This window comes from Euprymna scolopes, chromosome 25 (genome assembly GCF_053919585.1).
Source record: "Euprymna scolopes isolate OS-2025 chromosome 25, ASM5391958v1, whole genome shotgun sequence".
Taxonomy (NCBI): Eukaryota; Metazoa; Mollusca; class Cephalopoda; order Sepiida; family Sepiolidae; genus Euprymna; species Euprymna scolopes.
This window is the reverse complement of record NC_136506.1, coordinates 107,863,041-107,879,406: the sequence shown is the minus strand read 5'-3', so window position 1 is coordinate 107,879,406 and position 16,366 is coordinate 107,863,041. Positions and strand designations below refer to the sequence as shown.

Sequence of the window (16,366 nt, the reverse complement as noted above, 5' to 3'; positions counted from 1 at the left end):
CAGTGTCCAAGCGTATTTTTACAGTCATGACCACAGCGATGAGTTGAGACGGAAGGTGGACCATGCTGCTCCTATTCATTCTCCAATCGCAGCCACTTCCTGCACAATCGATGTGATAGTAGAGCTAAGATACAAAAAACCGCACTTTTTAGGTGATCCGTCTACTTGTGCGGTTGCCAAATACCCTGGTTACTCAGCGAGGACACGATCTTTGTTTTGGAGTCATTGATGTGCTTATCTAAACCACGAGTGACCGTCTGCTCCTCGGTTGAGCACAACTTGCATCTCCTCGCCAGTCAGTTCAAGCAGGACGATATTATCTGCATAAACAAAGTCAGACACATCCATGTTTCATCCAACCACAACTCTGGTGGCCTTGAAGAGCTTCGTTGAAGAAATAGTTGATCGCGTACTTCAACTACACTTCTATAGACTGCATAGCAATTTGTGTTCAACTACTCGTATGCAATAAATCACGTACACGAGGTATTATGCTTGGGTAATAAACCCCACAAAAGAGTAGATATGTCGTAAAATAAATTTCTTTTTCTTCATTAAGTTTTATTATGTCTTTCGTTTTTCTCCAGCATCTTTTTTTTATTGTTTTTATTTTGCTTTTATTTAACCCAAGCAAGATATATTGCCACTGGAGCGTAAGAGGCTATTGTGGTAGGGAGTAAATTGTGATGGATGGCTCTCGTCTGGGTGAGGCCCCGTGTTTTGACAAGCTTCTGGGTTTGACCTTTACTCCTGATCTGAAATGGAACACGTACATCAAGTCTGTTGCCAAGGTCGCTGGAAAGATAGTGGGATCCTTCTACCGCTCCAGAAGATATCTCACTACTGATACAATTCTCTATCTATATAAAAGCCAAGTACGTCCAAGGATGGAATACTGTTGCCATATCTGGGCAGGAGCTGCTAAAAACAGCCTATCCTGCCTTGACAGAGTACAAAATAGACTTCGTGGCTTAGTGGGGGATGCCCTTTTCTCTACCCTGCAACCTCTCTCCCACAGAAGAGACGTTGCGAGCCTGTCCTTGTTTTATCGTTATTTCCATGGCAGATGCTCGTCTGAACTCCAATCTCTGGTCCCCCCCCCCCCGCCAATCTTTCACGAAAAACACCCGTCTAGCTGAATCCACTGTGAAAAATTTCCCCCACTCTATATCTGTGCCTAAATCAAAACGCGGATTCCATGAACAAAGCTTCTTTCTTACAACTGCACGCCTGTGGAACTCTGTTCCGTCTGCCTGCTTCCCTCCGGACTACAACTTGGTTGTCTTCAAGTCCAATGTTAACAAATTCCTAATGAACCGCCCCCTTAAGTAAACATATCAGCAAATCTCCTCACTAACGTAATGTACTTGCAATAACCCTTATCCCTGAGTGGCTTCCGGGCCTTGATAAGGGGTGATCACTGTGTAAAAAAAAAAAAAAAAAAATTTATAGGGCCTAATCTAGGTGGGCAGTTGAGCAGCAAGATGTTTATACATATAAATTAAAAATTTCTACATGTTGATTCTGTTGGGAAAACAGAGCAGGAAGTGGAATTTCAATTTAATTTTTTATCATTTCTGATACAGTCTGGAACGATAAAATTATCGCCCTAGAAAAGACATGATTCCATTTCCATGTGATGAAAACTGGTTTTCTTTTTGTTGCAGACCACTAGTTGGCCAGTTGTGTACAAATCCCAAGAACACTATAAGCCTTTTATCATGTCTGTAAGTGGCACAATATTCAACGAGATCGGGGATGCGCCACTGTACAACTCATGCTCTCTACTGATCCAAGTTATGACAACAGGACCATTGTTGGCACCCTCAAAATGCAAATCCGGATAACATGGACGTGCCCAGGCTAATAAACACAAACTTTCCTGTTCTTTGGTGTGATTTCATCATGCTACCTCACATCTTTGAAGTCGGTTTGAAAGTCAACACAAAGTGTACCTTTAGATATTATTAAGAGTGTGGTGCTTCCCTGGTGTAATTAGGTGGGCACTGGCAGAGCCTGGGTGTGGTAGCAGGGCTCGGCGCTGGCCCACAAGTCCAAAGAGACCCAGGCTTGGCTTCAGAAAAAGTGCTACGGCTTTGAACCCTTCTCTCACTGCCCCCTCCCCCCCCCCCCAGCCTTTCCCAACCTGAACCCTCTGGACTACTTCGTTTGGTCATCCGTGGAGAACATCAATAGCATGCTCCCAATTCGAAGCGATGATTGAGGCTGAAGGTGGCTACATTGGATAGATATCAGCTCTACTATATAACTAAGTTACCTGAATTTAATTTTTCAATAAAAGTTTTAAAATAAAGCTGTAATATTGTTTTCTTTAGGGCGAAAATATTACCGTTCCGCCCTGTATTTGTTTCCAATTTTTCTTTCCTTTTTTTTCCCCTGATATTTTCAAACTCCTTTTCACCTTGGATGATGGTCGTAAATTGATCGTTCATGCCGAAACGAAAAAAGAAAAATGCGGAACATTACGTTTGAGTCGGCTTGTTGATTCACGTTTTAAATAAATAAAAAAAGTAAGTGGAATAGTTCTAATCTAGGCTGAACTGAACAGCTAATCCCCGCTAAAATGTCTGCGTAACTATTATCATATTATCATGGCTTACCTTATCATACATGACAAGATCCTCTTTTTCGTTGGTTAAGAAGGTTTTTACGTTAAATTCTCTAGCCATCCGTAATATTCGGTTTTGTGTCGGTCCAACATAGGCGCCCCCCAAATCGACATAATCGACTTTGTCATTCTGAAAAAAGAAAAAAAAATACATTTCATTTAATGTGATGCCAGGAAGTACTTACAGGCAAATAACGGGTTGCTCTAGATAAAAATGGCATTATGTAACATTTTATGTGAAGCAAATTTCGGAGATAAAAAGTTTCCATGGGAATTTTAAAATCAGGCAACGGTTGCAAATTCAATTTATTTAATTATTTGTTATTGTTTCAATCGTGATGGACAAAGGTCAGAACAGGCAAATGCAACATTTAAAAAAGGTCAACTAAAATTGAAGTCCGGCATTTTTTGTGTAATCTGTTAAACAATGCAAATATGAAGTTATTTATAAAGTCAGATGCTGCATAGTCTGCGTTTCATATAACTAATTTGACGATTTGAATTGTATCCTCATATTTTTAATCATCGACTCATGTATAACAAAAAATATCTACCTATCTATCTATATATATATATATATATATATATATATATATATATATATATATATAATATAAAATATATTTTAGTCATCGACATACAGACCTGTTTCGTTGTTTCACAACTCATCAGTGCCGCTAGACTAACACCTCTCCCAAGCCGAGGATCGAACCTAGAACCGTCGTGATGACAGTCGGCAGTCCTACCCCCTGACTACGGAATCGGTGGCCGAAATTAAACTGTCGGAATGCGTATTTAAATAGACATCCGTCCGCTACTCGTAGAGGACTCAAACGTTTTGTTTGTAAACAAATTGCGAGCTTCGCATTATTTCAGATATATATATATATATATATAGTCTTTGAATTTTTTAACATTTGAAACCATACAAAAAATTACTTTTTATCATTCGTTAAAAAACCATCTAGTCAGTAAGTCATTTAATCACCTGCAATCACTGCATCAACTCTCTCGAATTTACTATAATACCAATTTTTTTTATTTTTCAAGGGATCATCAGTTGTTTACCATGAAACACTGTTTCGGGGATTTAAATAGCATATATATATATATATATATATATATATATATATATATATATATATATATATATATATATATACTAGCAAAAGTATCCGTCGTTGACTGGGTTCAAAAACACCCTACAGAAAATGGACTCTGATTTATTAAAGTATGATAGGTTATGAAAAGGAAGGGTTGTAAAGAGATAGCTCCGAATTCGGCGTATCAAAACTAAAGCAAAATATGATGAAAGTAAAAATAAAATAGATAAACCCCATAATTTATTATACCATACCTGTTCACACTGAAACACTTATTACAATATTCTGTGGATCTATATTAAAAACTTTGTGACATATTTCCATTCTATGGAGATCAGGCGCGAACGAACACCCTATAATTTTATTATACCATATTTCTTCAAACTGAAACATAATTATCAAAGTATACTTACGCAGATAGATATGAAACGTCTTTATTAAAGTTTATGCCTATTTCCATTCTATGGAGACCAGGCGCGAGCGCAGACCCCACAATTTTATTATACCATCCCTATTTAAGTTAAAACATACTTATCAAGGTATTCTTATATACATCTATATCAAAAATACTTGTAAAGGTTTTTTTTTTATTTTTAAATTTTTTATTTCCATACTTTGTGAACCAGGCGCGAATGCAGACCCCACAATTTTAATGAACCACCGTTCTGCGGGATAAAACATACCCATTCCTGTGTCTCGATACATCTTCTATCATTATATGTGATCAGTTTTTTAAAATAGTCAACCATATAGGAGCCTATTCGTGACCACACACACACACACACACACACACACACACACACACATTCAGCTTTATGTTATATATATATATATATATATATATATATATATATATAAGCCTGATGAATCTTGCGCGGATGAAACGCGGAATATTCTGTGTAGCTTAATTGCCATATATACTTTATAACACTATATATATATATATATATATATATATATATATATATAATTATTTTTTTACTATAATAATTAAATACCTACAGACACTAGTGTTTCATCCTTTCGGGATTCTTCAGTGCAGGGTGTCACGATTACTACCAGTCGAACGATTCGAAACCCGCGACACGAGACATCTCTGGCTAAGGATTCATAATTTTGAATTAAAAATCCGTTTCAAAAGGAAAAACCAACAAAATCTACTAGATTGTACGTCCATTTAAGAAACGGTGTTCATTTTATTTAAATTGACAATAATTTGACAAAGGTTTTGTCTTTTAACAAAGTCTCCTCATCAGCAAAAATAGGGGGGGGGACAAGCAGTTAAAGACACCAAAATAAAACTAGCATTTAAACATATTATTTAAAACGATAAAAACTGATCAACCGTACATTAGAACAGCGTTTTAAAGTAATATAAACGATAAATAATTATTCTAATTAGAAGACAAAATATAACAACATGTCAAAAGATAGACTGACTCAATGAAACCACTGTCAAAATTTTTCCCCACTCCTTATCTGTGCCAAAATCAAAACGTAGATTTCATGAACAAAGCTTCTTTCTTAGAGTGCACGCCTGTGGAACTCTGTTCCGGTTTTTTGTTTACCACCTGACTACAACGTAGACGTCTTCAAGTCCAATGTGAACAAATTCCTGATGAACCGCCTCCTTAAGTAAGACACTTTATCAGATCTCCAAAACTAACGTACTGTACACACAATAACCCTTATCCCCGAGTGGCTTCCGGGCCTTGATAAGTGGTGACTACCTTGTAAAAAAAAAAATTGAAGCAGATTTTATAATGGAGATAAAAAGGAATATCTGACTTACACACGACTAAAATGCTAGTTTTAGTTTGGTCTCTTTAACTGCCCCCCCCGCTATTCTTGCTGATGAGTAGACTTTGTTCTTTTGTCAAATTATTGTCAATATTTATTATTTTGTCAAATTATTGTCAATATTTATTGTTTTGTCAATTATTGTCAGTTTAAATAAAATGAACATCGTTTCTTAAAAGCATCGTACAATCTAGTGGATTTTGTTTGTTTTCCTTTTAGAACTGATTTTTAATTCAAAATTATGAATCGTTTTACTCAATATATATATATATATATATATATATATATATATATATATATATATATATATATATATATTGAGTAAAACATTCCTGAATTTGACAAAACACACCTGAAATAAGTCGGAGGTTACATCGACCGAAACGTTGTGAAAATAACACTCATACACATAACCAATCCCTATCTCAAACATTCAACACGCGGACATCCTTACAATTGAACGTAGGTAGAATATATATATATATATATATATATATATATATATATATATATATAGAGAGAGAGAGAGAGAGAGAGAGAGAGAGAGAGAGAGAGATAGAGAGATAGATAGAGAGATAGATAGATATTTTTTTTATTTTTTAGAGGGAATTAGACCGAGAGTCTAAAGAGCAGATCTTACTTTAATGTATTAGTAAATGTATTAATACTATTAAAAGAAAACATGCCCATTGTACTGTAGATATAAAATAAGCTCAATAGGTATAGATATCCTAGAGCTATCTTAATATGTAGTATAAATTATTTTTATTCATACACACACGCAGACACACACACAGACACAAAAAAAAAACTTATCAACCGTACATTAGAACAGCGTTTTGAAGTAGTATAAACGATAAATAATTATTCTAATTAGAAGACAAAACATAACAATATGCCAAAAGACAGACTGACTCAAATTGAAACAGATTTTATAAAAGGAATATCTGGTGTCTTTTGCTATAAGGAAATGTGGCGTAGTGGATAAAGTACAATGTGAAATACGGTTCTAAGTTACACCCTTCTGGGGGTTGAAAGTTTAATCCTCAGAATAAAATTGCGAATTAGGACTTCTACCCAATCATGTGTGACGGAACGAGAGCGTGCTATTCTCCTCGATTAAATAATGGGTCCCGTTCAAAATTCTGTGCAGATTCCTGAGTTCAACAAGATACACCAGAAGAAGACCGGAGATTACACCGGCCGAAACATTGTGAAAATAACACTTAAAGTGAGAACAGTAGTCTGAATAATCCAAATAATATGAATCATCAATCCTCATTTCAAAAAAAAATTAGGAAATTGTTCTTTAGTTTTTAATTACATTGCGTGATTTTCTGTGTATGAACAACAGCTTTATGCATATATCAATAGTAATTAAAAAGGGGACACACGCGCGCACGCACACACATCCACACACACACACACACATCCACACACACATACATACACACATACATATATATATATATATATATATATATATATATATATATATATATATATATATATATATAGTCGTAAAATACGCATAAATATTATATTTCAATTCATACAGAAACTGAGACATGCGCATGCGAGTATTATGATTTTTTCTAAACAGTTCGTTTCATGTAAGTAAAAAAAATACTCGAACTAAGATCGAAACTAAAACCTAAAGACAGTGAGTCAAGTACGATAATCATTAGGTCAGGTTGACATATTTTTAAAATGTGTTTTCAGGTCTATTTATTCCTTACATAAGAAATCTGTCATGTGAACGATTCACACGTGCTCATTCGTGAAACAGTTGATAACAGATAAAAATCCGATGATCCCAAACTATTTTTTTGCGTGTGATCAAACAGTTACGGTTAACTTTCTTTTTTTTTTTTCTCACCTTTTTTTAGTTGTTGGTCTAATTCATGTGTATACTGCCACTTTATTGTAATGTAGCATTTTGCTTTGAGTCTACGGGATAGGTTGGTCAAAATATAACACACTAGAAGATGTATCCGATTTTTCGATTTTCGATACTTATCGGATGAATTTCTGTACAAAACATATCTAAGAACACTGCCAGATATATAAATTAGCTTTGTGTGAAATCTGCAAAAGATAAGTTCAGTCGTTTCGGAACCTATGAGAAAGGAACTCACACACACACACACACACATACACACGCGCGTGCACGCGCACAAAGTGACTTTTATATGATAGTAAAGATTTTATAGAAAATGATTTGCAATGGAGATAAAAATAACTTATTTGTCAATAAGTTCCCATAAATATTCAAATTCTATCCAATTTACACAATTGACAATTACTACACTAGCACCTTACATTCAGTAACTCGTACCCTTGAGTGGCCTTCGGGCCTTGATAAGTGATGACTCCCAAGAAAAAAAGAAAAAGAACATGATAGAATCATCGAAAACGTCTAAAGAGGAGAATTTGTTGTAATGGGGATATATTGCAGCGCCATTTGAAATGAACTGTTGCCAACGAACTCGAAGTATGCAAGATAAATAATAGTGACCAAACGCCTCAAGCTTTCGTAGATCGCTTGTTTGTGTAACGTGGCCGTGCCGCTCAAACCGTGTTCGTTGCAGTTCAAACCCCCCACGGACTTCCATGCCGTCCGGTACCATCATAAAGGAACAAACAAACAAAAATAAATAAATCCGACTCTGTTTTTTTTTTGTTTGTTTGTTTTGTTGTTTTTTTTTTTTGTTTTAGCAAAAGGTATTTATTGCCGTTACTCTCCAAACAATGACTGCTTCTTGTTTTTTACTGTTGATTTCGTTTACCATGAGATTAATAATACACTGCCATCTCGACACCAGCTTAAAAGTTTCTTGCCGCCATTACGGGGTAGCACGTCCATCTCGCTCGAGTACACATTTTCTTCTCTCCCGACCACGTTTTTCTTTTTCTTATCACGCAAGCCCGCACACACTTGCTAATTTGCATACGTGCTCAAATCTTGCTGCCGTTGCTAATACCTTCACTAGCCCTCTATCCTTCGACTACTGCTGATATTTTCACACGTGTCCATACGCGCTCTGTTACACTTGCATAGGCCGTTTTGACCCATGTTTTCAGCTGGCGTCCGCGTAGCTTGTTCCAACAGTGATTCGATGGCTTTGTAGATGAAATCATCTGGGCGATGACGAAAGGAGTGACCGAACCAGTAAAGACGTCCATAGAAGAGCTTGCTGTAGAGAGGATATATTGAAAAGGATATGGAAAGGAATAGCAGACGTTGAGATAAACCGTTGCCAGCGACCTCGAAGTATGCGGTATAAATGGTAATGATTGAACACTTTAAGCTTTCATAGGTCGCTAACTCGCATCGGCCAAATTTCACAACTGTAAAGCAGAATCGTGCAGACGAGAGAATAATGGTCAGTTATAAATATTTAAAGGTGCTAGGATGTAAATTATAACTAACTCGACGCCCGCGTAGCCCGGTCGTACAATACATTTAAACATGATATTTTAATTTATGCAGATTGCGTATGTATTATTATAGAATCAATCCTCTGTTGAATATTATATATTACGAGGAATAATTGCCCGATGGACTAATTCGTAAAAAAAAAAAATACTAATTTAAAAAATTAAAAACATATAAATGATAATGTCGTTCATCAAATTCCGCCTGTGTTTGTTTACAATATCACGTCAGCTGTTATTTGGACTTGACGGTGAATGCCCTGGAAAAGTCACTTCTGGTTAATGTTTAATTTTAAAATATGCGAACGAAGAAATAATTTGCGGCGATTTTAAATCTTTTATTGTAAACTGAACTCATACATAACAAAAAATAAAAATAAAATAGTAAGGTATTCCCGGGCTTGAACAGGGGGATCATTCGATCTGTAGTCGAATGCTCTACCACAGAGGTATATCTCCAGATGCCAATAGTTCTGTTTGTTTGTTTTTTAAGAAGAAATGATTTGCTGAGATTTTATTATCTTCATTGGCCGGTGTAACGTAAGATATTCCCCTGCAAAAATTCCTTTTTATCAATAAGAAAGAAAAACTATTTTTAAAATATGATTTTTTGATTCTCGATGCTTATCGGATGAATTTCTGTACAAAGCATATTTAAGAACACTGCCAGGCATATAAATTAGCATCGTGTGAAATTTGCAAAAGATAGGTTCAACCGTTTCGGAACACATGAGGCAGGAACTCACACGCACGCGCACGCGCACACGCACACACAAAGTGACTTTATATAATAGTAGAGATTTTATAGAAAATTATAGTAGACCCCCTAGATACGGTGGCCCTAGGATACGGTTTGGGGGGGTCAATTTACGATGTGAAATTTGATGTTTTCCCGGCCCCCGATTACAGTATTTGCCCCACATTTATTTATAATGTTATTTGATTATATACATGTGTATTATATACTGTACTGTATTTTGTTACTAATTTTTAATGTCGTATCCCTGGATTCTACTGTATTTGCAATGGAGATAAATAACTTATTTGTCAATAATTTCAATATTGTTTATTAGAAGTTGAATCCTCGAGAGGATAAAACGTGGAAAATTATGTGTAGCTTAATTGCCATGCACATTTTCAAAAATTCTGTGTCATTTTAAAGTTAATATTTGATAGACGTTATTCTAACACAACTAAATTCTTCGACAGTTGCACATAGGTGCATTTACAAACTACAGTGACGACTCGCTTGCCGTGTCTACAAATTTTATTATTTCTGACACCAATCTGTATTTACCTAAACTATTTTTTTGTGTGTAATCAAACAGCTACGGTTAACTTTCTGTTTGTTCTCACCTTTTTTTAGTTGTTGGTCTTATTCATGTGTACATTGCCAATTTATTGTAATGTAGCATTCTGCTTTGAGTCTACGAGATAAGTTGGTCAAACCAACTAGAAGATGTACCTGGCGTTGCTCGGTATTAAACTTAATGTTAAATTCCTTTTAAAAAAATGAAGTAAAAAAAGGGAAAGAAACTGAGATATGTGTATGCGAGTATTATGTTTTTTCTAAACAGTTCACTTCTTGGAAGTAAAAAAACAATACTCGTGCTGAGATCGAAACCAAAACCTACGGACAGTGAGTCAAGTACGAGTCAAGTACGATAACCATCAATACCAGCTTACCAAGATCCTTAGAAAGTGTTTTCGAACCTCGTGAAACAGTTGACAAACAGATAAAAAATCAGATGACCCCTCCCACACCAACCAAGTACCAATTTTTTAATTTTGACGTCTTAGTAGCTCTTTTTCCTGGATAAAAACTGATTACAAAGTTTTCCACGTGTTTGAATATCCTATATACTAAATTTCAAGTCTGTAGATAAACATCTGCTGAGTATATATGTTTAGAAGTGCCATCACACACATATACTCACTTTTATAGATATATATAGATAATACACGTATTTGTTTTATTGTTATTCTTAACAGTATAATATTTAAGTAAATGTGTATGAAAAGAGCATGGCGCAGGCAGTTTCTAATTCTGTCGAACCCCAACTCTTCATGTAAATTAGCATCTTATCCACTAGAATAAATGAGTCCTGCTGCCGTTTTTTTATCCCAAGCCGCTAACTTACCTTATTTTTGCTCTCGTCCGTAACAATTGTATTTTCGAAAGACATCCAGATTTTCTTTTTTCTTCCATTTGCATTTTGAAAATTTATGTCTTCATCGTTTTTAAATTTTATTGTATTTTGATGCGACGGTTCTTTTTGTTTTCCTGTTTGTTCAGAATCGACAACAAGCAGGTCCAACTGATTTTTACCCCCCTCTCTCTCTCTCTCTCTCTCTCTCTCTCTCTCTCTCTCTCTCTCACTCTCTCTCTCTCTCTCTTTCTCTCTTTCAAACTCACTCTCTCTTTCTGCGGTGAAGCATGTGAAGCTTTCTCCCGGTGCATCACGATGGGTCCCCGACTAGAGCAGGCAATCAATCGATTTGCGAAAAATATGCGATTTGACCGATTTCGATAGCAATAAAAATATGGGAGTGTGAAACATTCGTTCATCATCATTCAATCCTGGACAACGTCGGGTATTTCTGCTAGTATATATATATATATATATATATATATATATATATATATATATATATATATATATATATATATATATATATCATTGAAACACTTAGAAGGTCATCAGTTAACAAGTGTTAACTAAAAACATGAACAGAGTTTTGTAAATGAAGAATTGAGAAAAACGAAAATTTATAACAAAACATTTATATAACTTAAATTTTATAAGAATGTAAAAGTTATATTCAATCAGCAAGTGTTGATTTGTGAAAATTCGTGTTTATGAAAAAAAGTTGAGTAAGTAGTCACAAGGCTTAGAGTTGTGTATGTCAATATATTCATAGTGTGAATAATATGCGTATGTGAGTATTTGGCAGCGTGGTGTTGTATATATTTCTTTGTTTACATCCTTGTTATTAGTGCGTGTATAACTTTGAGTAGCGACTTGCTTTCGTTCACATGACTCTTACTAGAAAAACTCTTTTCGCCTCCTCCGGCCAAAGGTACCAAGGGTGTTGAACATACGTTTTTTTTTTTTTTTTTTGGTACTTCGGTGCAGCCGGTTTGAGAATTCTGAAAAACTTTGATCTTCACGACAACGGCACCATTCTTATAGGTTTGGTTATTTTATACAGGAGTGTTACTTTTCAGGGCCAAAATACTTTTATTAGTTGAAAATATTTTGAGTTAATATGTCCCTGCAAAAATTGGCTAGCTTTTGGAAGTGAAGAGGAAAGTATATCAAAACAAACCGGAGAAATAAAGAGGGTGGCTATTTGACCTATTTGCTTTTTCGCGTTCGTCATAATCGCGTCTCGATTCAGCCATTACAAGTGCATTCATAGTAAATAATAGAGTTCCGACAAAAAAAAATGCATCGTGAAATCCGTGATTAAAAGCATGATCTTTAAATCTTCAATCTGTTGTTCTTCCAACTGACCTATTTCGGCTTGTTATGTCTCTTGTAATGTTGAATATTTGATATCTGTACGTGTTGCTGAATAGCTAGGTAAATATTTAAATGGCGCCCATAAATACCATGACGGATAAATGATATTTTGTGAGAAATTAAATCAAAATGTATTTTTGTTGTAAACAACATAAACCAACGTTCTGCAAAAAAAAAAGAAAAAAAAGACATGTGAACCAGAAACACACGGTAACTGTGTAGAGAGACAGTTATTAACCACAAAGATTTGAAAAACAGACTGACTTTACTGTATATAATAGATAGGATTATAGAAAACGACACAGCTAGGTATAGAGTGGGTTTATAAGTTTGGTTGTAGCACTGGTTAACATATCGGAGTCATCGTCTGCGGGTTTACATTTGATGTGTATGAAATTGTTTGTTCCTAATAGGTGTAAATTAACAAGGTGTAAGTTACAAACGATCTTAGGAAAAACCTACTTACACGTATTGTAAACGTTCTTCCGCCAACGCGGTCTCTCGCCTCTAGAAGAAGAACGCTGAGTCCTTGGTCATGGAGCAACTTGGCTGCTGATAAACCTAAAAAAATAAATAATAAACAAGAAGAAATTATATATGTATTATTTCGCTTAGCCTGTCTGTCAGCCTATCTCTCCGTTCAACTTTTTCTCGGAGACTATTTAAGCGGATCTGGCTAAAATTTTGTATGTAAGTGTCAGTAGTCTAGTATTGCATAAAATTATAAAAAGTTATATATATATATATATATATATATATATATATATATATATATATATATATATATATATATATATATATATATATAGTAGACCCCCGGCATGCATTTTTTTTTTCAGCTTACAATGTGGAATACAATGTTTTCCCGGTCCCTGGTTACGGTATTTTCCCCGCCTTTCGGTAATATTTATAATAATATTATTTGAGTATATACATATGTATTATATACTGTACTATTTTTATATGTACTGTATAATGTATATATATATATATATATATATATATATATATATATATATATATTGCTTAAAATTAAAATAAAAACGTTTATATTGTATAAAATTATAAAAAATTATATTGTTTAAAATTGAAAATAAAAAGATTTTTATTGTTTAAAATTATAAAAAAGTTCTATTCATATATTTTTTTTAATTTTAAATAAAAAGGTTTATATTCTTAAAAATTATAAAACCTTTTATTTATATTGTTAAAAAAATTAAGTCTGTATGTATTGCTTAAAATAAAACAAAAGTGTTTATTATTTTAAAAAGTTATGTTTATATCGCTTATTTTTTTGAAAAAAAAAAAGAATTTCTGCTGATTTAAAACTGTTAAATTTGATAAATATCCTTATTATTGTTTGCACATAGTTTGCATAGTAACATAACGGTGATTAGGGAAATTTGGTCCCTTTTATGTGATATGGGGATCAAGAGTAATTTGACACTCAATTTCAATATTGCCCAAATTTTTGTAAAAAATTAGATATTATTATGTGTTGACAGTTAAGTATTTTCTTTTTATTAACACGGCTTCAACGACTGGGCAAGCTGATTTGATGATTTCCGTTATTAAAATAAAACGCAAGATGAGAACATTAGTATGCAAAGTTCAAATAGTACTCAATAAATAATCAATCCGCATTTCAAAAACTTCAGAAACGTAGGTATTTATTTGCTTCCCCACGTAAGCAAAATGTGACACAAGGTCGGCTTTATGTGAGGTGAAGGGGGAGGGAGGGGAAGGGGATGGTACAAATAGGGTTGCCCCTACATGTACCAATAACCAATTGCCACAAGGGCAATGGTCACAAAGTGCAACATCTGCCGGAACAGATGGTATTTATTTGCTCCCCCACCGAGCAAATTAGGCACAAGGCCAATTTTTAATGTGAGGAGTGAAGGGGAAATGGGGACCAACTCCCCGGGGAGTAGGGGAGCTGGATAGTGACAATTGGTATGAAGGGTTGCCCCTACATTGACCAATAACTTATATGTGGGGTCGCCCCCACATATGGTCTTTGCTTGCAGTATCTGCCGGAACAGATGGTATTTATTTGCTCCCCCACTGAGCAAATTAGGCACAAGGCCGTTTTTAATGTGAGGTAAAAACCAGCTCCCCTAAAAGGGGTCACTCTGGTTACCAAAAATAATAATTGTCCCAGTATAGAGGGTTTCCCCTCCATTGACTGGTACAAATTATCTTAAGTGCAGTATCTGCCGGAACAGATACTACACTTTGCTCCTAGCAAATGTGCCAGGTAAGTATACTTCAGAAACGTAGAATCACATTTTATTCTTCTTAATAACATGCAACGATCCCTAAGAAAATCGACGAACTAGAATTAAATACTGATTTTATACGAAAGGTTATCGATAACAAAGAAACTATAAACGACTAAGTTTATATATTAGATTAAACATAAACTTTATAATAGACATGAGGGTAAAACGAATAAAAATAATTTTGCAAAGTGCTTCTCCCGTTGAGGCTCTAAATGTATGCTTATTGTTTTTAATTCTTATGGCCGAAAGTGAGAGTTGGGTGCTTTCGCCATTCAATTATTCAATGTTATGTATTGAGCCATGTTGGCTAGAAATTTCAAACTGACATAGCGTTCAAATTTTTACCTTCATAGACACCATATTTCGAGTCGTTGAAAGTTCGCATATTGAGCATTTCACCTTGCAAGATACCGATATATTGTCATTGTTTATTAAGACCGCAGTCATGCACTATCGTACAAATACGTTATTCTTCCGGTGCTTCTGTTTAATCTGTACGTTTAGCAATAAAAGTAACATTTAAATATTAAGCGTAGCAGATCGACGAAAATGGTATTTAAAACTTAAGCATGACATTATGTATCTGAATTTAGATTTTATTGTATTTATTTGCTTCCCCACCAAAGCAAATTAGGCACAAGGCCGTTTTTAATGTGGGGTAAAACCCAGCTCCCCTAAAAGTAGGCAGAAAGAGGGCACTCTGGTTACCAAAAATAATAATTGTTCCAGTATATAGGGTTTCCCCTCCATTGACTGGTACACATTATCTTAAGTGCAGCATCTGCAGAACAGATACTACACTTTTATCTTGGCTCGATCTAAAACTAAAAATAGATTTAAAGCTCCCAAAATTCATACTAGAATTGTCTGCAAGACCCGTGGTCTAACAGGTAAAGTACTTGTTAAAATCCAGTTGTAAATGACATCTTCTGGAGGTTGAAGGTTCAATACAATTGCGAATTACTGAGGACTTACTGATGGAACGAGAGCATGCTTCTCTCCTGGATTAGATAAATGGTTCCGTTTGAAATTCTGTGCAGATTCCTGATTTCGACAAAAAGATTTCCGAGTTCGATAAGATACCCTGAAGAAGGTCGGAGGTGACATCGGTCGAAATGCTGTGAGAAACAGGGACTCGTAAGGGAATTTCAAAATCTAGCAGTTCAAGAGAAATAATATTTAAGTAGAAGGATGTCCAAGGGATCTCTACAGTATATGGGTGGGATTTTGCTGCTTTTGGGGTCAGTCGAGAGGATACATTTGCTTGGGATTCGTCGGAGCACATTCCATTTAATACTTGTAAAATAGGCACAGGGATGCAACATTTCAGTACAGGACAGAGGTTGTAGCTTGGTTATTAGTTCGGAACCTATTTGGTTGGCGACTCATTTTTGAACCCTGTCTAAGACCGAGAGACTAGTGGAGATGCACTAATCTATATGTTACAACAATACTCCACGCATGAGCGAATGGTGGCCTTGCAGAGGTACAGGATATTCTCAGATGTGAGTAATTTTATACCATGCTAGAAAAAGCCAAACTTCTTAGCAGCAGCTTTGGCAATGTCCTCAATGTATTTTTTCC

General features: G+C 35.0%; 1 protein-coding gene across 2 annotated transcripts in view; it reads right to left on the bottom strand.

The window, feature by feature from the left end:
* LOC145247567 (amine oxidase [flavin-containing]-like) overlaps positions 1-16,366 on the bottom strand; it is a 128,441-nt gene that overhangs the window by 102,204 nt on the left and 9,871 nt on the right. For both annotated transcript variants that reach the window (XM_080109413.1, XM_080109414.1), the window contains 2 exons: positions 12,964-13,058; positions 2,622-2,759 (listed from right to left, as the gene is read on the bottom strand). In XM_080109413.1, coding sequence (XP_079965539.1) covers positions 2,622-2,759; positions 12,964-13,058 — 233 coding nt within the window. The remainder of the gene's footprint in view (positions 1-2,621; positions 2,760-12,963; positions 13,059-16,366) is intronic.